Source organism: Pelecanus crispus, chromosome 1 (assembly GCF_030463565.1).
Source record: "Pelecanus crispus isolate bPelCri1 chromosome 1, bPelCri1.pri, whole genome shotgun sequence".
NCBI classification, from domain to species: Eukaryota; Metazoa; Chordata; class Aves; order Pelecaniformes; family Pelecanidae; genus Pelecanus; species Pelecanus crispus.
This window is the reverse complement of record NC_134643.1, coordinates 198,226,859-198,252,213: the sequence shown is the minus strand read 5'-3', so window position 1 is coordinate 198,252,213 and position 25,355 is coordinate 198,226,859. Positions and strand designations below refer to the sequence as shown.

At 37.7% G+C, this 25,355-nt stretch overlaps 1 protein-coding gene across 1 annotated transcript in view; it reads left to right on the top strand.

Annotated features, from left to right (window-relative positions):
• Positions 1–25,355, top strand: part of FREM2 (FRAS1 related extracellular matrix 2) — a 146,940-nt gene that overhangs the window by 6,223 nt on the left and 115,362 nt on the right. The window contains exon 2 of the mRNA XM_075722378.1: positions 4,758–4,847. Within this exon, the coding sequence (XP_075578493.1) occupies positions 4,758–4,847 (90 nt within the window). The remainder of the gene's footprint in view (positions 1–4,757; positions 4,848–25,355) is intronic.

Below are 25,355 nucleotides of genomic sequence, written 5' to 3'. Positions count from 1 at the left end.
GACCAAACCATGTCTAGCCTTTGGGAACCACCACAGCTTCTTCAATGCAAAGGCTCAGTAGTGAACTGCGAGTAGTATTAAGAGTATTGTTGTCAGAATAAGTGAGAAACAGAAGAGAATGGGAGTGAGCAAATAAACAGATTATCACTTTTTTGGTGGGTTTTCTCTTACATTGCAGAATGTAGAATTATTGGGGGAGTGTTCCTTGAAAGCAGACCACTGCATAGCACAGTGATATCCCATTTTTTCAACGAGGGGGGGCACTCAGCATAGGTACATATTCCATTCTCTTTTGTGCCATGTGGCCAGGTGTACGTTTGTCAGATGACCAAAATGCACTTGGCTTTCAGTTGGCAGTCCGACCACGTGGCATGCTCACTCGTCGTCACACAGGCTTTCTTAATATCCTGGGGCTGCCTGAGCTGGGTGAGAAGCATGCAACCCTTAGAAAAAAATGGTTTTAAAGCTAGTGAGGATCCCCAGAAAGTGATACAACTTCACAGGTTTCCTGACAGTACTGACACAAGCACTCTAACTTGTGCTGAGCTGAAGAGCATTTTTAAGAAATACACATTTCTTCAATAATTTTGTCTGTTCGCCTCTATGAGCAAATATCTCCTGAGCATCTGTGTTATGTCTATGGTATTTCTCTTCTCAACTTCCTAAATGCTTTTTATAATGGTTTGTATTTTATGAAGCAAACACATAAAAATGTCTTATGAATGCAGGGCCAAGCACTTGAGGGAGAAGAAGGGTCTGGAAAGGCTGCATGAAAGGCAGAAAGCATCAGGCTCACACAGGGGTAATACATCTGCTGAGGACAGGGAAAGACAACTTGCTGGAAGTCATAGAATAACCTGGGAGTGAAAGTCATGGATGAAAGGGCACTGTCTTTTCCTTTCCTTTTTCCTCAGATGCTGTCTTGTCTGTAGCTGCTTTGGGTATGGGAGAGGTGGTGAGTGGCAGGGAGACAAAAATTCTTGGCTGAACCTGGAAGGCTACAGTTTTGAGAAGTAATGTGAGACGCAGAGGTCTTACGTAGACCAAGCTGCGTACTCAAAACTCTGTGTGTAGTTCACTGTTGTCCCTCACCTTGTGGCCCGCTACAGTTAATGTGCAAAGCACTGTCAAATCCAGAGTAGCGAATTTAGGCATATTTCATGCTTATGCTATACTGAGACAATTATCTCATGTTCAGGGCAGGAGAAAACAAGACCCTCTTTTGTCATATTCTCAATGATCCTAATGTAAGTGCAGATTTTGCAACCAGCCATGAGTAAGAGTTTTGACTTTGGGATGCTCCTGTTGACTATTGGAGGTGCTGTTGTACACTTTCCTTTTATGTTTTGATCTCCCTGCTTTTTAGGGGTCCTGTCCTGCCCTGTGGGGCAACCTCTTACAAAATGCTGAATAGTTCCAGTTTCATTAACATGTGTGGGTCCTGATGGGGCATGTAAAACATTGTTAGAGTCTTCCAATTTATGTTGGGAGGGACCTCTGGATGTCATTTGGTCCAACCCCTACTCAAAATTGGGCCAACTTTGAAGTCAGATGAGGCTGTTCAGGGTCACATGCAGATGAGTTTTGAAAGCTGCTCAATAGTTTGTGAAGTCCATCCTAATGCTCTACCACCTGACACTCCCATTCCTTCGACTGGGGTCTGTGGTTGTATGAACAGGCAGCCTGGCCACTTTGAGTGAGGTAACACTGATGAAAAAAGATTCATTGTGTGCAAGCAGCTTGAGCAGTCTGGTTTTTCAGATTGCCTGTAACTGAAAGGGCAGAGAGATCATTTAGCAAACAGCTTTCTGCCTTATGCTTGAGATTGCTTTTCAATATCTGCCCACAAAACTTTATCAAGTGCTAGAAAGGAAATTAACCTAGCTTGCAAGATAAGCTAAAAATGTCCAGTCAAAATGCGGTTGTGCAGAATGTAGTGTGTCCAGGAGATGCGTTGTGTATTTTGTTCAGGAACAATCAGTGTGGGGCTTTCTAATTAGTATACATCAAATACTTCTGCCACAAGTACAGTAGGTAATCTTTTGCTCACAAGGCTCATAGAGTTAATTGGGATTGTTCAAAGGGGGTATTAGAGTGTGGAAGAATTAACTTCTTGATAAAAAGTCCCCAAATTCTGCAAATAATTGGTGCTTTTTATTCTTTTCTATTTAATTGTTAAAATAATTTGAATGAGAGAGACAGGCAAGTGACAGTAACAAAATAAAATACTCTAAAATACATTAAGCAATTTATTCAAGTAGTGTCTCTTCGTGTCACACCTGAAAGCAGCACTTTTAATTTGTTATTATTTCTTTGTGCTTTATATTTACAATTTGGTGATAGTAAATGCAGAGAAAGGTTAAAGAAAAACACTTGCCACATGGTAATTTCTAGTCTAATGCTATCCTAGGACAAGAATACATACAAAGAATATTGTGTATGCATAATCATACTGCACTTGGCTCTGCAAGAGGCCAGGGCTGGAATTTGTTCATAGCAGATATTCATTAAGGTTCAGTAATTTTTTTAAAAGTGGGGAAAAAATATTAAGAAACTGCCAAGTCTTTCACATTTAAAGAAGTTTAGTGGTATATAACAAGTAGGTAGCTGATGTTTGGATAATGTTTTGAAAGTGTGATGGACTGCTGAGCGCTGTTTTGGGAGTCCCTGGTCCCACATGGGTAAGTTTGTGAGAAAGGGCCAGGTCATATCCCACAGCTCTGCAGGTGTGCTGAGGAGCCAGGAATAAGGGGAAGGAATAGTGGAGAGTTAGGATCTGCCTTGGCAATAATATAGCTTAGTTGATGTCTCAGGACTCCATGTAGCCTCCTGAGGCCAAAGATATCTATGTGGCTACTCCAGGCAAATACACAGCTCTTTGCAAGCAATGCTTTTATTCAGCATTCACCCCGATAATGCCTTTTATCTTATTTTTCAGGCAAGTGTTTTCAGAAAGACAAGTGGATTATGTTGTGAAGTGCATTTGTTTCTTAAAGAATATCTATTAATATATGTAACCTTTAATAACCACATGAGTTTTGCAGAATTTTAACTGGGAAATCAGTGCCCTGATCTAGTGGAGATAATTATATTTTTTTTAATAGGAAATTATGTTGGATGGATTTCCAAATTATGTTGGAGAATTCCAATATCACATTAATATTTAGCAGGAACTGTAGTTATACAGTAATGAATTATGCTTACAACTAGGCAAGTTTTAATATAACTAGCATAACCTAATCAACTGTGGAGGGAAAGCATGGAATTGTTCAAGTGACTCTGAACATGTTCTTAATGAATGTACATACAGATCATTCCTTGCAATTCTTTTGACAAAATTAAGATGTTTGGATGACAAGTGGCTTTTTGTTGATGAGGTGGTCCTGGTCCTGCAAGCACTGGCCCAAGTGCTTATCTTGATATATGTTGGAACCATGGATTTTTATAAGGTTACCCACATGGGCAGAGCTGAGTACTTGTGGAACTGTTTGAAGGATGAGAGATTTATTTGCTCCGCTGGCATGAAGAGGTATTTGTTTGTGTCATCTTTACAGCCCCATGAATTTTTGATCTTTAACTTTCAAACATTTATGGAAGAGATTCTTCAGTGACATATATTTGCTGATAATGTTCTTAACTTGTTTGCCCTAGAAGATGTCTGGCTACTTTTGGAACTGAGGATTTTGAGGAGCTCTAACAAAAGTGCTTTTGGCTTCTTTTTACTAATGCATATGCCCTAACATGGGAGGAGAACTTGGGTGGTACTTGAGCTCCACTTTAATGTTCTTAATTTCTAACACTTTTTCTTAAAAAAAGTATCATACATGGATTTTTACCAACAGCAGTCTTTCAAAGAAAGTGACAAAAATTAGTTTTTATGTATTACGTGTTTCTCGTCACTGCTCAAGGAAACCAGAAAACACAATATTAATAAATGTTTGTTTACCTTTTGCATACTTTCTTTATTGCAACTGATGGTTCAAAATTATGCATTGAATTTTTTCTTACTTCAGTCTTGTCTATTTTAATTGCATCTGTTTGGGTTCTTAAAACAGTCAAACACAGTAAGCATTTGAGCACTATTTATGACAGTTCATATAGATTATATATCATATCCTTTGAAAACATGCTGATAGGAAGGATGGTCTGGTGGAGAGGGCATTTTTGTGGGGGACTAAAGAGTCTGAGATGTCTCTACTGCAGAATGTGTAGAGATATCCTATCCTAGAGGTAGACCACATGCCAAAAGTAATCTAGTTCTAGTGGGGTAGGGGGGTCATGTGGACTAATTTTTCTTGCCTCTTGAATGGAGGGTAGAACTTAACATAGAAAATACCCTGGGTTTTGCTCCTGTTTCAGCCACAGATTTTCTGTGACGTCTACAGTACTTCTCAGGATGAAGAATGACAGAATCAGTATCTTAGTGGAGATGCAACTCTGTTTAAGAAAATGCACCACTAAAAATATGAAATAGTTTTGACTGTTGAGCCCATGTTTTTACATTTCCTTTCGGTTCTTTTTGTAAGTACATCTTAAAAGAAAGAGGGCACTGGGGAAGGGGGAAGTAAAGGGAGGGAGAACGAGTGATATCTGTAAAAATTCAACGCTGTTAATAGTGAAATTCCTGAGCTCTGCTGGAGAACCTTGATGTCTCTCTGTTGAAGCTAAACTATTTAATACATCTCAAGTTTTTCTATAAAACCAGTTTCCTACGTTCAACATTTAAAATAAAATCTATTTTTCCTGACTCTTTCCAGCTGATATTGATGATATGAAGATATGCTATGTTTTACGAGGGGGTGACAATGCCACCAGTGACATTTTTCATTTCATGGTTGAAGATGGTGGTGAGTATTCATCAGATCTGTACTTTTGTTGTTCTTGAAAGAGAAGGAATTTAAGTATACTTTGGGAGTTTAAGAACATTGAATTTAATTGAGGGAAGTCCATGTTACCTCCTGGAATATGATTTTTGTTATGACTTTCCCATATTGTGGACTATTTCTGGTGATTACAAAGAGAGGTCTTGATAAAATGGTAATTGCATCTAATGAAAAAACACTCAACCTACTCTAGCAAGAAAGTGAAATTCTCTAAGTCTACTCAGATACGTGGGCTTTCTATAGTTTTACCTTTGTATTCCCTGTCCAGGCTCTTTACATGTAAATTCTCATAAGCCTTTCATCTTGAGAAAATTTCTAAATTTTGATTTACAGTTATGGTTGCCTACCTCTTTAAAGGTTCCAGCTATAAGAGTATTCATACAGATGCATTGTCTCTGATGTACATGTTGCGTAGAGTTCAAGTTCTGATTCTACCTACTTAATATAACAGAGTCTTCAATGGCTTGTCAAAGATCTTTGTCAGGTGACTGATGTGAATTTTCCTGCCTAATATTATTTTGTAGGATTGTGGAGGATGCAAAAGGAAAGAATAAAAAAAATAGAGAATACTGGCATATACTCATTCAGGAAAAAAAATGTAGCGTTTTGTGTTTTTAAAGAACAAAGAGCGAGCAGTTTAAGGGGTAAACAGAACACATGAGCAGGCCTTTTGTTTTTTTCATCTGAAGTGTGTACTTAATGTGGATAATCCTAAATGTAGATATTTCTCTGTGTGGTAACAGGTTTCTAGATTATGTTACTTTAATACCTTTTTTTAATATGTGATACATAGCTCTATGAGTAATTGGCAATGAATTTTATTAGTTTAATAATATACTACTTAGAAAAAATCCTTCAAGTTAGCTTATTTTCATCTCGTGTACTCAGCTTGTGTTACTTCTTCACAAGAAGCACAGCCAATTAATGGTATTAAGATCAATGAACAGGGTTCTGACCTGTTTGTCAGATTGGACAGTTTTGTCACCATTTACCATTGGTGGGAGTGGGATATTAAAGCATGTTCTCCTGTTCATTGTGCTGGACAAGCACAGAAGAGACAGTACCTCTAGGCACTTTTGAAAATGTCTTTGCAAACCTTTGTTACATCAGAGAACAAGTAGTGAGATAAGAGTTTGTAACAGTTGACTTATTTTCCTTAAATGTTTTCTTTTAACTGAGCTGTATGTTAGAGAAATTTAAAGCTAAGTGAAGATAATGGAGCACGGGGTGCTATATTTTCTTAGTAATACCATCATTTTCTTATGACAGGTGTCACCACATGGTAATATTCATGATTATCCAGTTGTTCTTCTAGTAGGTAAACAAATATTCAGTCTTGAGATGTTTCAAGGTTTCATGTGACGGGACTAATTAAAGCTGAAGAAAGTTTGCTCTCAGAGAACTGATTGACATCAGTTCTTAACACTGAGTTGCTCCTTGAGAACCCAACATTTGTGAGACTTCTCTCCACGCTATTTGAACACTTTCAAGTGACAAATGTGTAGTTAAAGCAAATTGCACTTAATATATTCCGACTTTATACCAAGAACTTTTCTTTCATTGCAAAGCTTGCCTGTCACATCTGCTTCTACTTGGCAGAGTTGTAACAGCCTGTCAATTGTAACAGCATGCTATTTTTCATAATACAAAGAATCATTATGATAACAAGGTACTTGCTGATATTTTAAAGCCTTTGGAAATGTGACAAAGTTATCACCTTGGAGACTGCTTAGCTAGATGGTAAGATGGTCTTTGCTTTCCTGAGGCTGTTTGTTGACACAGTGAAAAACGAGTTCTGTTGCATTTTAGAGTATTTATGATTTTCTGCTTAACTGAAGATGGTAAAACTGCATTTAAAAGGGATGAAGTTGTGATCAAAATGTTAATATTGGTCTGTCTGAAATAACTCAAATTTATTAGCAGCTCTTTTAGAATCCGTAACAGGGGTGAAAAATCCAACAATTTAATCTAGCTGTATTTCCGCCCTCTTCAGAAAGACATCAAAGCCAGTGTTTTGCAGCTCAGGTGTATTTTGGCAGAATTTCAGTGGTACCAAGACTATTGGTTTAGTGTTTTTGATTTTAAGCCAGAGCATTCTAGGAGACTAAACACAAGATCTGCGTGAAAGATGCAGCACAGACTACCAACATCTGCAGTAGAATGGCACGCTTCAGACTTCTGTCTCCTGTGTCAGGAATTTTGCAGTAGTAACAAGTTTGTGATGGCTACCACACACCACCTAATACTGTAAATGAAATAAGTGGGACTTCACTTGAGGTGAATTTTGCCATAGTCAATAAGTGGTCCCGTTGAAATCAGGAGAGGTTTCAAAATTCATTTCAATGAATGAGTATTTCTTTATATTGTTCAGCTAATGTTATTTTGAATAAGTAAAAAAAAAAAAATTAAGGCACATCTTGCAACCCAAGTGTTTTATATCTTCCAGTTCTCTCATGCCTCAGCAAGGGATCCTACACCACCAGTCCCCGCTCTCTTCAAATAACATGAATTAGAAAGTTGATTTTGTCCCATACCTCTAGTGTTGCCTGTAAAATACTCTTCTGTGTGTCTTGAAATATTTGTTCATGGTCTATGAACTGGAAATAGGAGAAGAAGAGCATGACTTTCTCTAGCTCCATCTTTTGATGGTTGATCTGCCCCACTCGTTATACAGTGACTTAAGGGAACAAATGCAGCTGATCATTTGTTGGTCTCTTAAATGATGATAGTCTGATTGGGGCCCAGGTCTGTTATCTCAGACAATTGCATGGAGGCCAGGTACAAGGAGTCATGAAACTGCTTGGGTGTGAATTTTGTTGTGGATCTGGAATTTTGTTTACCCTCCTACATGTGGCTAGCATTTGTGGTAAGCAAGTTAGGGCAACAGCAGACTAGGTGGGTAAGTGAGGGGAAAAGAGCCAAGTCAGTGCTCTGCCAGCTCTTGGCCCATTGCCTGCTCAGTTTCTCACAGCAGGAGTGAGTGCCATGCTGCGTGCCAAATTGTGACCTAGGGCCTGAAAATGTAAAATACGGTACTGGGACAAACTTGTTTTCTTACTGGCCAAGGGAGGAACCTGCAGCCTAGACAAATGGACAATAGCTCAGGGATTATAGCTGTCTCATGATAACTTTCTGAATATAGCTAAAGAGAACAGAAATGGGCTCAACATGAAAAGCAAGGAAGGCCATTTAAGAATAAAAGGAAAGCAAGCCTTTAGGACTGTAATTCACAAGCGAGAGCATAGGCCTGCTGTATTCAAGCCAAAATTAGAGGTTTCACCAGAAAGAACTGGTTGAGGTTTAAGCTCTGAAAAGTCTTATTGTCAGCATCAATTACCTGCATATGTATGGCTGTAGTGCTTTTCTGGCTTTAAATGGCATGTTTCATAAGAGTAATTAAAAAGTGAAATAAATTGTACACAATTCAGCTATGTATCAGCACTAATATTTTTAAAGGTAGAAAAGGTTTTAATTCTTCATGTTTAGGGAATTAGCCTCAAGATGATCTGCTGTGAAGTGAGAAAGCCCTTGCATTTCTGTTATACTTAGAACAAGAAGACACTGTAGGATATTGGATGCTGCCGAGTTAGCTGTGTGACGTTTTGAAAGAAACTACCATAGTTCATATTAACAATTCACTTTCTGTTTTGTTTTGAATTTTGATGTTAAAATGATCATGCGGAGACCTGTTGATACTGAAGAAGTGTTATGAGTCCATTTTAGCAAAACCTTGAAGAAAGTATAGAATTTTGTTTTTCACAAAGGTTGCAAAATAGTCTCAGTTGAATCTCTTTTCTCAGAAGTGGCCTCCACATTCCATTAACAAGGTGGAGAAAAAACTCTTCTTAGCAAGTGCAAGCATGTGACAGTGGTGAATCCTGATGTTTATATTATTAAAGTCTTAATTCAATGATTAGTAAAGGCACCAATACTACCAGAAGTCAGGGAAAACAGGATTTTTTTTCCTGTGGGGAGGTAAAAAAAAAAAGGAAATCCAGACTGATAGTTGAACTCGTGGATGTATTTGTGGTCTGTAAATTTGCACACTATTGAGAGACTCACTAGACTGAAGAAAAAGATCCAGCTTGAGCCTTTTAATTAGTGAAAAACAGACTCTCAGAGTAACTTAAATCTGATAGACTTAGTGAGAAACTGCAGTGTCTGCAGCAACTTCGTATTACTGAAAGCTGGGGGAAACTGGATATGTATGGCACTGCCAAATATACGCGTAGAGTCGGTGCTTCAGCTATGCAAAATGGCACTAATCCGTATGGAATGAAAGTTGACACAGAAATTAGCTCCAGTGTGTTGAGCTCTTGTGCCTGTTTCAGAAGGCTGCACCCTACAGTTTCACAGTACATCCCTTGTGAGTTGTCTGAGGTGTGTTTGCTCCTTACATGAGAAGCTAGCACTGAGAATGCACAGTTAAAACTGAAGTCCGTCGTTTACCTTCAATTTATGCCCTCCTTGTCTGTTTTTTTAATGTCACTGCAGGAAGTCATAATAATTGATAAAAAAAAAAAGGATCTAAATGCCCACCTATCCAATCTGTAGATGGTATTTTTTCATTAAATATGCAGTTTCAAAAAATGTGAAACTGGTTGACCTGGTTTAAGGCAAATTTTTGGCCAGATTCTGCTGATTATGTATAATAAAACAAACGTACCCCAAAGCTGGCACTAAACTCAAACCCCGGCTCAGACCCCATACCTCCAGAGGCAGTATCAGTCAAATACATTCCTTTGCCCAGCAATGGGTATTGGGACTGGGGTAGCAGTACTACAGCAGTGTGCTGAATGCCAGTTGAAGAGCAGCGCTTCTCTGTAAAGGACTATTGTTTTCTTCCTTTTTGCTTCACATAAGAAATATTATTCATTCTATTTAACTGTTGTGGATAACTTGAACTGAAATGTTCAAGTTCAGACCACATAAAGTCAGTGAAGGAATGTTCATCTCTTCTAAATAGTGATCTGCCCCAAAAATTTTTAAAATATGACCTTGTTCTTGACCTGCTTGTTGCTTGGCTAGTGTTCTCATCACAGGAGTCTGCCTTGCTTGCTCCTCCTCCTACCCTGTCTGTCTTCTGAAGCTTGGGGAACCATCAACCAGGGCTGCACCACGCATGGAAGAAATTCATGTTATGTGTCTCAGTATTTTTTGTTGCAAGAGGCTGGTGTCATAATAACAATGTTTTGCATTACAGTCAGTTCCATTAAATTTTCCCGTTTTGAGGAAAAAGATGAGATAATGCTGATTTGGGCCTGAAGCATTCTAAAAAAAAAAAAAAATATAAAGATTGTGCAAGGGGAAAGCCCATTTCCTGTTCAGCCTTAATTTGAACCATAATCTGTTCCTCCCTTACCTAACTACCTTCTCTGCTCAGTGCTTAAGTGGAGTCCTCCAAACTGCTTCTTTAGGGCTGCTAAGTGGTATCTTGCAGTACAGTGCCTCAAGGGTAGAATGGTTTCAAAGGGGAAATAATGACAGATTCTCATGGCTGTTTTAGGAATGTGAGGATCACTAGGGAAGGAAAGAAACAAGTCTTTTTTTTTTTTTTTTTTTTTTTTTTTTAATTTCAGGCTCTTCTGACTTAAAGCCAAGGCTCACTGAAGCTGGTCGTTTACATCATTAGCTAAATCTCATTTAAACTTTTCATTACAGATCCCTTAATGCCTTAACACAGCACTGCATTTTCCTGTAGTAACATTAGGTTAAATCCCCACTGAAGCCAGAATCTTTCAAAACAATTCCCTGAAGTTAGCCTTTAAACCTAATTTCTGGGAAAACTTCATCGACTTTTCACAAATATGTTTATGCAAGAAATTATGTTAATTAAAGAAGCACTGTTATACTGCTTAGAGAAAACTAAAAGCCATAACACTGATGTGTTTTCCGGGGTGAGCTATAATAATACTGTAGGAACAGACATTTTGGACTCAATATCTGACAGTTCTTAAAGAAGCAGACTGGTAAAATATCATCGGGAATTATTTGCAGCATCCTTGCTTGACCTCACATGTGGTGTTTGGACACAATAGTCTTGGCAGGAAGCATCAACTACATTTATCTTTGGCTTAAAAATGAGGGCATCACATGTTGGCGGTATGTTTTCCATCATTTGCCAAGCACTGTATTGGATTCTGGTCTGTTGCCAGGTTTGTTGCTGCTGTTTTGATATACTCTAGGTTGGTGCCCAAACAATTTTCCACATGTCACACTTCTAACTGTAAGTATTACCAAGGGATTTAAATAGTAGTTTGACGCTAGAGTTTATAAAAAAAACCAACCCAAACAAGAAAAAAAAACCCTCAAAATAAACCTTTCTGTAAATAGAAAATTAGTTCATGGGGGTGGTGTTGTGAATGCGGCTGCAAGGTCACAGCTAAATTAATATCTGTTAAAGTATAAGGAGTAGCTATGTGTTTTGTGTGGAGATTTTTATATGGGGTATACAGAAAGTTTAGTATACACTTTACTAATCTCAGTGGAAAGATTTTCATTATCTTCTGTACCAGTTATATTGGTTTCTTTGTACTGATGTTTTAGACTGACTGCTTGAAATGATTGAATTTTCTGTTTCAAACTTGAACATCACCTATCCTCCAAATATATGCATAGAAAAGAAGGTCTGCTTTATCCAGAAAAAACAAAATGGTTTTTGGAGAGGAAAAAAGGTAGTTGTTTGGTTCGGCAAGAGAATTTTTGTTTGTGTTTAATTATTTGAGTTCAAATGGTGGTTTTAGCCAAAAGCAAAGCTTTCCTCTGCTCCCCATCCTGGATTATTTGTCATTTTTAACAAAAGCAAAGCAGTGTAATTGAAGGGGTGGGTTTAGGTGCTGTTCTGGATTAGAAAAGGAGCGGCAACTGTGTTTTGAATTGCGTTTTTTACAGAAGTTAGGGCACTTTGTCCAAAGGTGGAAGACTCAGATGCAATTCCTTCCTTTATTTCAGAGGCTTTGAAACCATGCTGCCTATAATGTGCCCTCACTTATATTCTGGCTAGTTTTTTATTAATTTTCTGCTTGCCTCCTGTGTATATGAATTCTTAAATACTTTTCTGAACATAGCCTGGACTCTGATGTTCCACTCGCCAACTAAGTACCATTACCATGGGGCAAACAAATTCTCATTTTTTGTGTGTGCTTCTCCCCTCTTTTTTTCCCCTGTATTTCTCCTTTTCTGCTAATACCTGCTATGTTCCACAGAATAAAGTGGCTTGAACAAACCGATTAGGAGCAGTGCATTCCAGAATAACCTTTAGGCTTGTGGTTTAGATCAGGGTTTAAAGTGGGGAGATTTTGGTTCCAGTTCTCTTTGAAGTCAGGGCCAATAGTCTTGTCTTCCATGTAGAATGAGCATGCCAGCTGCTGGGTTGGTTGGATAGAAGGGAAATCTCTCCACACCGTTACCTGGTGATAGATATTTTTCTCCTTTCAAGCTGAGATCACTTGCTGAATAATCACACTTTCAAAGAACAATGTATTTGCTACAAAATTGACCAGCTCAGCTCTGGGAGCTGAATCCTGCTTGCTTTACTGAGCTGAATAGAGTCATTGATTTCATTTGACCTGGTCCGGTGAGAGGCAAGGAAGATAATGCTCAAGATAGCACTATGAGTACTTAGCAGGCTTTTTACTTAAAAATAATCCACAATTTGGCTTTTATATTCTTATGATACATAATAAGGCCCAACTAGCAGCAAAAGAAGCATGACAATGAACAGTAAAATTAGGTCAAAATGCAAGAATTAAAGGGATTAAGGAGACACACTAGGCTTAAGTGGAAGAATTGAGAACTCTCAGGAGTAACACTGATTACCAGTGACATGAGAACCTGCAGAAAGACACTAATTCTTAAAGTGAGCTATAATAAGCCTATGAAATGATATTGATTGTTGGTTGCAAATATTTTTGATTCAGACAGAATAAAGAGGTCTAGAGAAGAATGAAATAAGAGAAGGGGACACTGGCTGCTGTCGAGGAACCTTGCTCACAGCAGCTCAGCTCGTTTGATATCCTAGCCTGTTTTCACTGAGGGATTCTAAATAGCCCTCAGGATGAGTTTAGCATTTTTCACTCCACTTGCTGGTTAACAATGTAGAGTCCCTAGAGTTCCCATAAAGGGTCATTTGATTAGTAGATGAAATGTTTCTGGGAAGTTTCTTGATTTCTTTAAAAATTAGATTACTATTTATACAAGAGGGATAAACACATCTGAAACAAACTGCACGTGTGTGATAGTTTGCCACCAAAAAAAGTTGGTGAGTCTTAACCTATGGAAATACACTAAGAATCAAGTTAAATTAAAAATGGAGAAAAGGTAATGAAGGCAAACCTTGTCATCAAATTTTTGCAATTTGTGCATCTTAATTTACAATATTCTCGCTATTGTAAGAAACACTCTCCATAGCAGTATAACCATGCATCAGCAAACACATGGTGGATTTTATTGCCTGTTCAGGATCTTAAATAAAAAGCTTATTTGTATTACATTATGTAATTAACTTACATTTGCCAAATTGTTGCTGTGGGCTGGTAGGCATTGGGAATGTGCTAAAACTGAAACTTTATATAAGCATTGAGGGATGGGGGATTAGAAGCCTGCTTAATGAAAAGGGATCCAATCTGCATATGTAGCCTTTCTAGTACCAAACGGTTACAAGAAGAGCAGCCATAGCAGAGTCTAGATATGTGCTGGTTTAGCATCGCTTCAGCAGCACGGGGAGCTAATTCAAGGCAATGTACTTTCTTTGGAGTTTTCCTATGGAAGTTAGAATTCTCTTACTCTTAAAAAGTGCAGTGTACTTGGAGATACCTCTTCTGACCTAGTCTTGCAAAGCATAATACATATAAGATTGTGGAGGTTGAAAAACAAGTCTGCTGGAAAACAGTTATAAGAATTGGTATATTCATTTACTCTGTTTGCCTTGCTAAATCGTACAATATAACGATCATTCTTGCCTTATCAACCTCCTTGTGTACTTTCTGGGAAAAGGAAGACATAAGTTTTATTTCATAAGCCCAAACTATGTTTGGGTGGCGTTCAAATTTTCCCTGAAGTTATATGGCCTGTTCTTTATAATTGGCATTGAAGAATTTAAGAAGAGTAAGTTAAGAGCCAGGAATAATACAACCAGAGTGAAAATCCTGTTAGAGTAAATTAATGAATTAATTTGACCTGTGTTGATTTTTGTTTGGCTTTGGCGTAGATGAGAATTTCTTGAGTCAGTATATTGTGGCTTCTTTTCCCTGGGGTTTTCTTCAGTTAATCTTTCTTTTACAGATTTAACTAATTAGTTTTTGGTTTTAGTAGTAGAAAGAATTTCATTTAGCAGCAGGCCCTTAGGAAGCTCTTTGAAAAGCCAAAATTTTTCTCTTTTTCCCCTTTCTGAAGAGGGATTTCAGCTTGTTTAAGTTCAAGTCATTAGTAAAACATTAATTCATTCAGCTTGATACAGCATTACCCTGAATGTTTGCCAGGATTCCAATCTCAGTAACTTTTAACTTAAGTACCAGCATAGCACTTCTGTCACTCTGCTGTGTAATATGCATTTTCTTCAAGACTGTAGGAATGCTGTTACCACACACCTTGCTGCCTCTTTAAAGCTTTGTAGTTAGGGTGGAACATAATAATTAGAGAGGGAATTGTAAGGATATCTTTAAAGAAACATTTGAAGGCTAATTCAAAGCCCAGTGCCTCCAGTGAGGCTCTTTGTGCCTAGAGGTTTGTAGTTTGATCGTGCATTAGTGAAATCTGTGAGAATATTTTTTCACTTACTACTGTGGTATTCAAGAGCAGGTCATAGAAGACAAGATTCTCATAACTAATAGCATGTTATTATTCACTGTCCCTAAAACTGTTTTACCCTAAAAGTTTTTATTTTAGGGCCCTTAAAAGTATGTGATTTTTATTCTGATGTCTCCTCTTCAGGCAGAGCTTGTGAGCTCAAGAGCCTGAGACACTTTAACCAGTTAAAAAAAAACACTGGAGAACTCTGCATGTTATTTTAAAACTTATCTGGGCTTTGTGCTGAATTCATTCACTGTCTCCACTGTTTAATCTCAGTAATGCCGTTTAAGCTGGCTCATCATTACTATAGGATTTGTAGTACTGTGTGCTCAGATACATCCCTCCTGAGAGAACTGCACTGAGAGTCTTTTGGATAGAGATACAAGATCCTAACAAAGAGGAAACTAGTCATTACCTATTATTTTTTTCTGGCAGATGCATGAGTGCATCACTCATCTTCTTCCTCTGGGATAGGTGATGCAGTATTGTACATTTAAGATCCAAATGACAGAACTTCTCTAGTGGGCACTTTGAGTGGGATTATGTCCTGGATTCATCCTAATCAAGTGGAGGTCTTTAAAGTGCTGAATTCATAGCCATAATAAATTTAGGTTCCCTCCATAACCAGGGACAAAATGAGAGACACCTCGAGTGTGAGTAGATTTAGAAGTGGCACAGGAGTAATTGCTCTGAACTCTAATTCAGTTTTGCCCATATTTTGCTTTTCATGTGTGCTTAGAATTGCATAAATCATGTGAGTATAAAGCAGGGCAGCTTTCAACACTGGTGAGATTTGTAGGTCGTTTGGTGAAGTGGACATTTTCAAGCTTGTTGACTGATTTGGGCATTACACTAAACATACAAATGGACATGAGATTGCCAGTGTCTCACTTTTACTTAATAAGTCACTGCATACTATATTCATTGCTGATACTGAGACCTGCGTTCAATTTTCTCTGCTGCCTGAGGAAGCTTCAATAGATATTTCCTACACAGCTGCTGTAGGCTTTAGGCTATAGGGAATGTGAGATGAATCCCCCTCATTGAAGCGGAGCCATTTTGTGTGGAATGAGTAACTGTTCACTGTTGAGCACAGGTCAGGCTTCCTATCCCACAGCATCAAAACCAGGCCCTTTTGGACTGCTGCTCAACTCTTGTGAGTTCTCTGCTCCATCCAGCATGGTGGAAAAGTCTCTTCTTCATAATCTTCCCTCATGTGAAAGCCTAGCTGCCTATTTTCCCTGGCCCCTAGGAGTTTCCACTTATGCCCGCATCAGGGATTGTCCAGTTACGTTTTCAGCTCTCTGCCCTCCATCTCCATCCGATCCAACTTTTCTTTCCTTCCCTTGTCCTTTTTCTGCCTCCTGCTTGCTGCCATAGCTTGGTTGTACTAAGAATCATTGAGAGCTAATCAGATGGTTATCAGATGACTACATCTGCTAGGGACAGAGGGATGCCTTTTCCTGGCAGGGGGACTGGGAAAAGTTGAGTTAGCCTGTGCTCCTGCAGGGTCCTGTTTTTTGTACACAAGTGGCAAGTTGGAATGAGACAAAGCAAAGCATTGCTTTTGGCACTGTTTTGCCACCAATGGAAAAACTTGGGAAAAAAAAAAAAACGAAACAGCTATGCTTGACCCTCCTGAATATAGTCTGAGAGGACGAATCCTTCACCCTTCAGAGTAGCTGGAATAGACAGACCTTAGGCATTAAATTGAAGCTACGGACTACAGCGATTGAAGGGGCCTAAAAATGAGAGCTTGTAGTTCTTAGCATTGGGAAATGTCAGCCAGCCTGTGAGCTCTCGTTTTTATCCCCACTTGAAGACAGGCATAACGTCATTTAGTAGTATGTCATACAGGTATTGTAGCAATAGCGTAGTAGAGTCCTGTGTGTCATTTTAAGATGCACAGTTACTATATGCTTTGTGCTTATTTTCAAGAATACTGCCTGAGATCCGTAGAAGGATCATAACTAAGCTAGATTCAAATAAGCAGGACAATTTGCACCAGCAGTGGTTCTGCCCTGAATTATATAATGCATAATTCTTGGATTTCAGCTTATGAAGAACGGAGAAACAGAGCACAACAGAAAAGTGTTTTATTAATTTATTTATTTAAGGGAAAATAACTCTTTTCAGAAAAAAATCTCAGTACTAATGCACTTTCTACCGCTAAAGTATGTTATCATATTTGTACCTGTTCCCTATTCAGCACACACACTCAGCAACCCGCATCTCTACATCAAGGTTAGTGAGCCTGCAGTGATTTCTGTGTCATGTCTCCACCACCCTGAATTACGCTGCAACTTGAATTCCTTTTCTGAACTATTAGGTTCATAGCACAAGTAAATTCAAGATGATACGATTTATTTTGATCAGCTCATGAAAATATATTTGCGTCATATTCCAGTTAATGACCAACAAATGTTTACTGCACTTTAGGAATGAGGATGAGAAAGGGAAGGGAAACATTTTTTTATGGGATCAGTCTGTTTTTTCTTCTTTATTGAGTCTCCCCACTACATCCCCTGAAACAGCCCAGCTTTAACTAATCCCCCTTTATCTGTCATCCAAGGAATTGTTTCTGAGAAAATGCTCTTTGCTACTCTTAGAGTGTTTGCAAATTGAAAGAGGCCTCAAAAGAATCTACAGTTGAGAAATACATATCCATCAATTGAAATCTTTGTCTTAAAGTTGTAGTAATTTCAACATATTGAGTAATAAGGAAATATAGTTTTAGTCTATTAGTCTCCATGTAGTTACTGCTATTATTTAGAGTAGCTTGATAATCATCATTCATAGGAATTCTGCTTGAAATCATATGATAAAATTATTTCCTCCTCTTGATTACTACTATTACTGCCTACAATTCTAAATATGTAACTTCTGATTTTTCATGGGTCTTTACACTTCCCTTAATTACACATGTAAACCAGACCTTATTCATCGTTTTGAAGTCCAAGATTCATCTATACATCTGAGGAGTGTAACGTATTAGCCAGCTCTGGAACGATTCCTAATTACTGAATTGTTGAGATCTCAAGTGGCTGCATTACATTCTGGAGCTGCCTGCTTATAAGGAAACCTCACTCAAGTACCTCAGAGGTTGCTCTTATGTGTGAGGAGTCTGTTGCCTGTTGATCTGATATAATTTTATTGCAGTCTTCCCTTGGTTTCCACAACTGAAAGAGGATAAATCTAGATCTTCTGTGAACTTGACTTGCATTTTTAGTGTAAGTGTGTGCAAATGTATGTTAGCTCTTTGGGAGAGAGCTGCATTTCCTAGCTGGGACATACATATGCAAATCCATATGTAACCTGCATATTTGGCTACACATGCCTTTGCTTGATTATCCTCTCATCAATAGGCAATGTATTATTTTGATCAAAGACCAGCTTCTATGCTATATTTTTTCCTGCAGTACTTCTTTCTTCTTTGCAAGAAATAGAGGCACATTGGTGCAAAAATAATTTCTAAGACATCTATAGATTCCTTGATAAAATCCCATGTTTTCATACCTTTTGAGTACTACTGAAAAATAATAATTTTAGTCTAGCTTTTTGTTCATAGTATTGATTTTGACTTGTGAGGTTTTTACAGGATGCTGTCCATGTAGCTTAGTTCTTCAGATTCATTCAGTTAACTGAGTTGCAAATACTTCCAGCTTAAGTCCACTTCTGGGTTTTTTTTTTCCCCTCCTGTTTGATGACTCCAGAATAAGTATAGCTATGGTGGGATTGAGTATTTAGTTGTGAAGATAATCACAAAGAGTTAATATAGGCTTTCTTTCACAGCATTTGACATAGCAACACATGACAAAATGATCTTAAAACATTTAACCAACACTGAGTTTCATAAAATGACAGTTTGGACAGCTTGAAATGTTTTGTTTGAAGGATCATGGATCTTGTCAACTTTCGCAAAACCTAGGAAGTGTAGTTTCCTGAGAGGCCGTGTTTCATGAAACTTAAGAATAATGGTGATTTTACTAAACAAGGAGTCTAAGCTGCCTCTGGTCTGCTGGCAGTTTTTGAATGCTTGATTTCTGTATTTCACCTCTGGTAGAAGTGGCATAACAAGGGCCAGTGGTTGGAAGTTGAATGCATAACAATTCAGATTACAGACGGGAATGTAGTTTTTAAGAGTCAACGCTCTTAACTGTTAGCAGATTTTCAAGGCAAGTGGTGAATTTTCCTGATGTCTTGAAGAACATATCTTGCTGAAAACAAACCCCTGTCAAACTACAAACACAAAGTTACTGGATGGAATTTTGTGTTCTCTTAATACAAAAGATCAGGCTAAGTATTTGTAAATGTTTCTTTTGGCCTTGAAATCTATGGAGCCGGGCTTTACAGAAACTGAACTATTACTGATTTCCTATGCATCTAGAGTCACCAGCAAAGCTCACCTGGAGCTCAGTGAGGCAAAACTAGAAAGAGAATATATCATTTGCAGGACAGTCTTGTCATTGCCGTTCTTCCAAAATTGTATGTTTAAGAAACAATCCTTACTCCTCCCTGACCCCCCCTGCAAGATCCTTAAGGAAATTAAGAAGTGCTATTGTGAAACTGGTAGAAGGACCTTTAAATCACATAGCTGAGAAGACAAGAATTTAAAGAAGATAGAATGAAAGCTGAACGGTACAGCCTTCAAAATCTGTGGATTGTTATGTCTTTTCATGTAGTCACTAGTAAATTTATTTGCTCAGTATGTCAACATACAGTCTTCTCCCTCTCCCACCCACACACATTCTTGTAAAGTATATCTTGTTAATCTTAAAGTTATCTTAACATTTTTCACCCCAGGGAAGTTTTTGCAAAAAATTCTAAAACTAAGCAGCACTTAAAAATGCAAACAAAAAGAACACCCAAACCTAAGAAATTTTACCAGTCTTACTGAATTTTAAAACAACCTTTTGCATTTTACAATTAAAAAAGCTGAAATTTGCCAAATTGTATTTTATTTTTTATGTTCAAAGCCACATCACGTGCCATCTTTTTCTAAATAATATTATATATAAATGTAGGTGCAATATTTCTAGAATTCTACTGTTTATCCTGTTCTTCTTAGCTAGATCAGTGTTATTCTGACATAATCAAGTGAAGTAACTCCATCCTTATGTAAATGAAAGTAGAACAAAACTAGCCAGCTTTCCACTTCCCCCACCCTACAAAATGATTACTGTAGAGGTTATCCAACACGTGTCCTGCCCGATCAGTGTATTGCTCAGAAGAGTTCCAACATATGAGAGTGAGATTTCATGTTCATCACACTGCTGGATGGGGGGATACGCATGACTTTCTGCTATGATTAGATCACATAACTACCCACTCCTGTAGTTCTCCAGTGGCCCTTGCATAGTTACTTCACTTTTGCTTAACTATGCTGACTTGAACGGATGGTCTATAAGTGAAATGTTTTATAGTCTACTATAAAAGGACTATATATATATGTGCATATATATATAAAAAGGGCTGTATATAGTCCTTAAGCCAGCTATCCTCTTCGAGTTTATATAATAAATACATATTCTAATGGAGTATCCTTCTTTCCTGATTCACTCCCATATTAGGCTGAGGTCGATTTGGGGAGTAGCATGGTTCACAGTTAAGTCTTGAACTTTGAATTCTTGACATGCCTGAACTGGCTTTCTACCTGAAGAAAAGCAAGTATTCCTCTTTCAGTGCTTAGCTTTGTGTAAACAGGTCTTTACCCTGACCTTTGCTTATAGATATTGTTATCCAGTCAGCTAGCTAAACTGGAAGGAGACACAGCATACTGTTTCAAGCAGCAGTCAGTTTTAAAATATATAAAAAATGCACATTTCTTCTGCATAGGAAAGACTCCCATTTTGATGAAGAATAATTATTTGGCGGGGAAAGATGGCCAGGAAATATTTTCACACTTCTACAGAATACTTTTTAGTTCAACTTTTAGCTCTCACTGCTTACAGTATCTGAAACTACAGCTCTCAGGCCCAACCCACCTTTCCACTGTAGAACTGATAAGAGATCTTCAAGAAGCTGATAAACATAAGCTTAAGGATTAAGAGTAAAATGAAATAGTTGGGGTGGGCTTTCAGTGCAAAGTGGTGTCCATGAGTGAAATTATTTTTGGTTGTTCCCCCCCCCCCCCCCCCCCCAAGTAGCTCGTTCTCTGGGCTTCTTTTAAAAACCTTTAATTACTTATGGTGCAGTTTAGTACTCCTTGCTTTATTCCTTGCTAAGGTAAAAAAATCACTTCTTTTTCCCTCCATAAACACATTCCCTCTGTGAATTCCCCTTTGGGCAGTGTTGTTCAGCTCCATTCCAAAATACCAGGCTCCGTGCTAAATGGCATTGAATAGGATACACAGGAGGAACAAAGGTATGATTGATTGTATGTGCTAACATATTTGTTTTACTTCAAACTAGCTGCAAAGCTTAGAATAGAAGCAGAAGCCATGGCACGAATTCTAGCATATGTTAATCCAAGCACAAACTCTCTATACATTCTGGATATATCTGCTAAATAAATAGCAAACATTGCTAAAGCCCACATTACAATCCCTTAATTGCTAATATTTGGGTGCTAGCTAGATCAAGCTAGCACAGGTACACTATCACGTACTTGTACTAGTATCTTAATTTTGCTCTGTAAACATGTCTTCTATTTAATAAGATTTGGCCAAGTTTGGAGCGGGTTTGTAGCATACTTCCCTGGGCAGGTTTTTTGTAAAAATGGAAGGTCTGAAGAGGCAATATATTTTAGTAGTCTGCTCATTTATTACTCCATAAGGAAAAATGATTCTCCTCAATGTACAGCTAAATTTTGCTCTTTCAGATTCAGACAGAAGATAAAAAGGATGGGAGTAATTTGTTTTAACGTGTCCAAAATATATGGTTCCAAATCTAATTTGGATCCTTTTATAGTTAATGGAGTTGTTGGTCTGATTAAGTAAGGATGATTCGTCTCAATCTAAGAGAAGAGCTAATAGATTAGTTGAATTTCTGTCCTGGAGTGCTCATTTCTCCATTTATGGTAAGGGGGGCCTGGTACAACTAGAAAAAATTTAGATATCTAAAGGTGAAAAAGATGAATCCCACTCCTCTTTAATTTTATTTGTGGGTGCAGGTTGTAAAAAATAACATTTAAACGCAGATTCTAAAGTATCATCTAAATTTGGATAAAAATATCATAGAAGGATAAGCTATTTAATTGTTTTTTAACTACGTAGTAGTAGTTGGAAGCATCTGTTTTTAAATATTTGAAGTACTTGCTCAAAGCAGTGTAAGCTGTCTTGGAGTGTAATAGAACCTCCTTAGTAATTTTTCTTTACCAAATATTTGTGTCTGTGCATTCTATTGTTAAGTGTCTGATTACATTGATGTCAATGTGACCTTATCACTTTTGATAGCATCCTAGCTAGCATAACAGTATTTGTCAAATTGCCTACTTATGCATTAATAATCGATCAGTCAGTGCTCTTGATCATGGACATTGGAACAGGCTACCCAGAGAGGTGGTGGAGTCACCATCCCTGGAAGTGTTCAAAAAATGGGTAGACATGGCACTTTGGGACATGGTTTAGTGGACATGGGGGTGTTGGGTTGATGGTTGGATTGAAGATCTTAGAGGTCCTTTCCAGCCTTAATGGTTCTTAGTTTTTACTTTCATTAAAAATAATCCAGCCACCAAGCCAGGGAACATGAAATTGCTACACTACCCTTAATTGGTTTAGTGGTGGACTTGGCAGTGTTAGGTTAATGGTTGGACTGGATGATCTTAAAGGTCTTTTCCAACCTAAAAGATTCTATGATTCTATGATTGTATGATTGTGAAAAGCTACCTTTGTAATTCTGTAGTCTGGGGCTATAAACGTGTGTGTCCTTGATATGTTCTAGTTTATACTATTTCATTGACTGTCTCAGGAATTAACTCATCATCTTTAACTTGTACTGATTTAGGGTCTAGTTCCAGGCACTTGTTTTTCTTTATCAAAGTGACTAAGTGACTCAGATCCTGACCCCCCCCTCCAAGTTTTTACTTCCCATGTTGCAACATTGCGTAGTTCTTAAAAGTATGCACATCTGTAATTAAACAGTTCATTTCAATGTTTTTTTTCTCCAACTCAAATGTACATTCCTGCTGACAGTAACCAGAAGACACATACTAACTTTGCACGCACAGTTCCCTGCTTTAGATGTTTGGGAATCTAGATGCTAGCCTTCAGTTAAATTCTTTCTTACAGTGAGAAACTCTGAAGTGTTAAGAAAACCATGCAGAAGGCAAAGGTGCAAGGTAAGCACAGTCTGGGTGATCTATACTCAGATTATATAAAGGAAATGTCATACTATCAAAAATCATCCCATCACAAGAAAAGTACTGAAACAAAGACATCACTGAAGAAGCAAGACCCATGAATTGTACTGTTAATTTAAAATTAATATAAAACAAAAATAGAAATTAAGAAAACAAGTGGCTGAGCTTCTCTGCAGTGTAGGCAGTTACTTAAATCAGCAGAAAACAACCTAGAGGTTGCTACAAGTTAAAACTGTCCTTCAGTTGCAGGAAGGCATATTGCTGTTCTTTGTGTTCTCTGGAGACAGTGACCAGTAAAGTTTGCTGTAATATGTATTATGGTTAAAAATAGAGTATTTAAAACATTGCATGCTTTATATTGTGTTGATACAAATCAGCAGACATTCCTTAATCCACTAGGATACTCCTGATATTAGAAAAGAGGTATATCAAAATCAGTCTTCCTCAAAGCCCTGTGCAAACAGTTGTTCTAATAGCTAAACAGTCATTGTACATCAGTGAAATCAGATCTTGTTGTGCTTTAGATGTGGATTAGGCAACAGTAAAGATTAGCAGAGATTAACTTTTAATTAACTGTTGTTAACAGGATTTTAGTAATGAGGATGCTGCAGTTTCTTTCATGACAAGTTTGTGGTAATCTCTAAGTGTGAGTGAGCAGCAAGGAGGCATCTTTACAAATGACAAAACCCAGAGCTGTTAGGCCTAGAGAAAACCAGAGAACTACAGGGGGTCCAAAAAACTCCCAAAGTGAACACCCATGACAGCTGGTATTGTTCACTTCCAATCTACCAGGTGCTTCGTGCCCATGTTCTTACAGCACGTGAGTGCAAGACCTCACTGAGCATCACAGGGAGGAACCTACAGGTATCAGGGTGCAGCTTATTCCGAATGGGTCCTTGATCAAGGAAAGAGGAAGACTGTGACACCACAGTGTCCCCCATGGAATAAGTCTACAGGATGTCTGTATGTGCAATGGAGTTGTTCACCTGAATTGCTGAGTTCCTGCAAAATATACAGCTCCTGAACATCGCTGTGGTCTGTCATTGAGACGTTTGTATTGTAAAAGAGACAATGAAAGAATATGGTAGAGAACGGTGATTGTTGAGAAGGTTTACTAGGGAACCTCATATGCTGCTTTTCCTTATGCAAGGAGAAATAAATAAAAGAATATTTTAAATTGATGGGAACAACACTGTTTTACACATTTTACAGTGAAGTCATTAAATGTTTTTAAAAGGCTGGAATTTATAAGGAAGTTAATCTAAAGCTAATGATCTAGGCTACTTCGTTGTTGTTGTTAATAAAAAAGAAGTAAACTGAGAAACCCTCCATGATGTCATGGTACATCTTGGTCATTGGTGGAAGTTAGGAAAAAAATTGCTTCTATGCACACAGTTCCATAACTCCCACATAGAATTTCCTTTGCTGAAATTAATGTTGTGGAAAAATTTAGGTGTGAATCACATAAAAACCCCCAGTGATTGGACCCAATAATTGAAATCCTATTTAAAAAGAGGAATAAAATTAAATGGAGCTAAAAGTTGATATGCAGGCTTGTCTGGTTTTGACACTGGGTAAATTAAAATTGCACATGCTAGGGCTTCCATAAAATTCTATAATCTTTCCCTATCTAAGAGAACTCTGCAGTTCTTTTCATCTTCATGTTATTTTTATCCTGCTGTGTTCTGAATTTCAGAGCATATCAAAAGTGTCTGTTTATTGAAGTTTATCAAAGGCCGAGGACTGTACAGTTAATCTAATATGTCTTCTAAATTACCCCTACCTAATCTGTTTACACAGTAATTTCACTGCATTTGTTTACAGTTTAAATATGTGTTATTCATAAAACCAGAATTCCAGTTCTGCATTTCAGCTTTCCAGGTGCTTGGAGATGGTCATGGTTCCACTTTATTTCTCTATAAAGTTAATTACTGCAACATATGCAGTAGATACTGAGAACAGCTTTAATGAGTTGGTGGAATTAATAGAAGTAAGATTGTGTTATCTTTTTCTTCACTGTAAATTTGGCAAACCACTTCCATTTGCAGTGGCCATTCCTTTTATCTAAATAGTTGAGAAAGAATACAGAGATAATATTTGGTGGAATGAAATACCAAGAAGTTGTGATTCAGATAAAATAAAACACTTAGAGATGCAAGTAAAATTTTTATCTACTATCTATAATCCTGTAATACACCAAGTGATTAGAGAAAATAGGGAGTTGAGCACTGAAGATTACAAAATTGAAACCAAAACACTGCAAACACTTCTTTATAAATATTTCATTACATTTTTCTAAATACTTGTGTGAGTATAACATGTCCTGATCATGTATGTTTATGCACATGTGCATACAAGAGATGCAATGAAACTATTAACTGTGA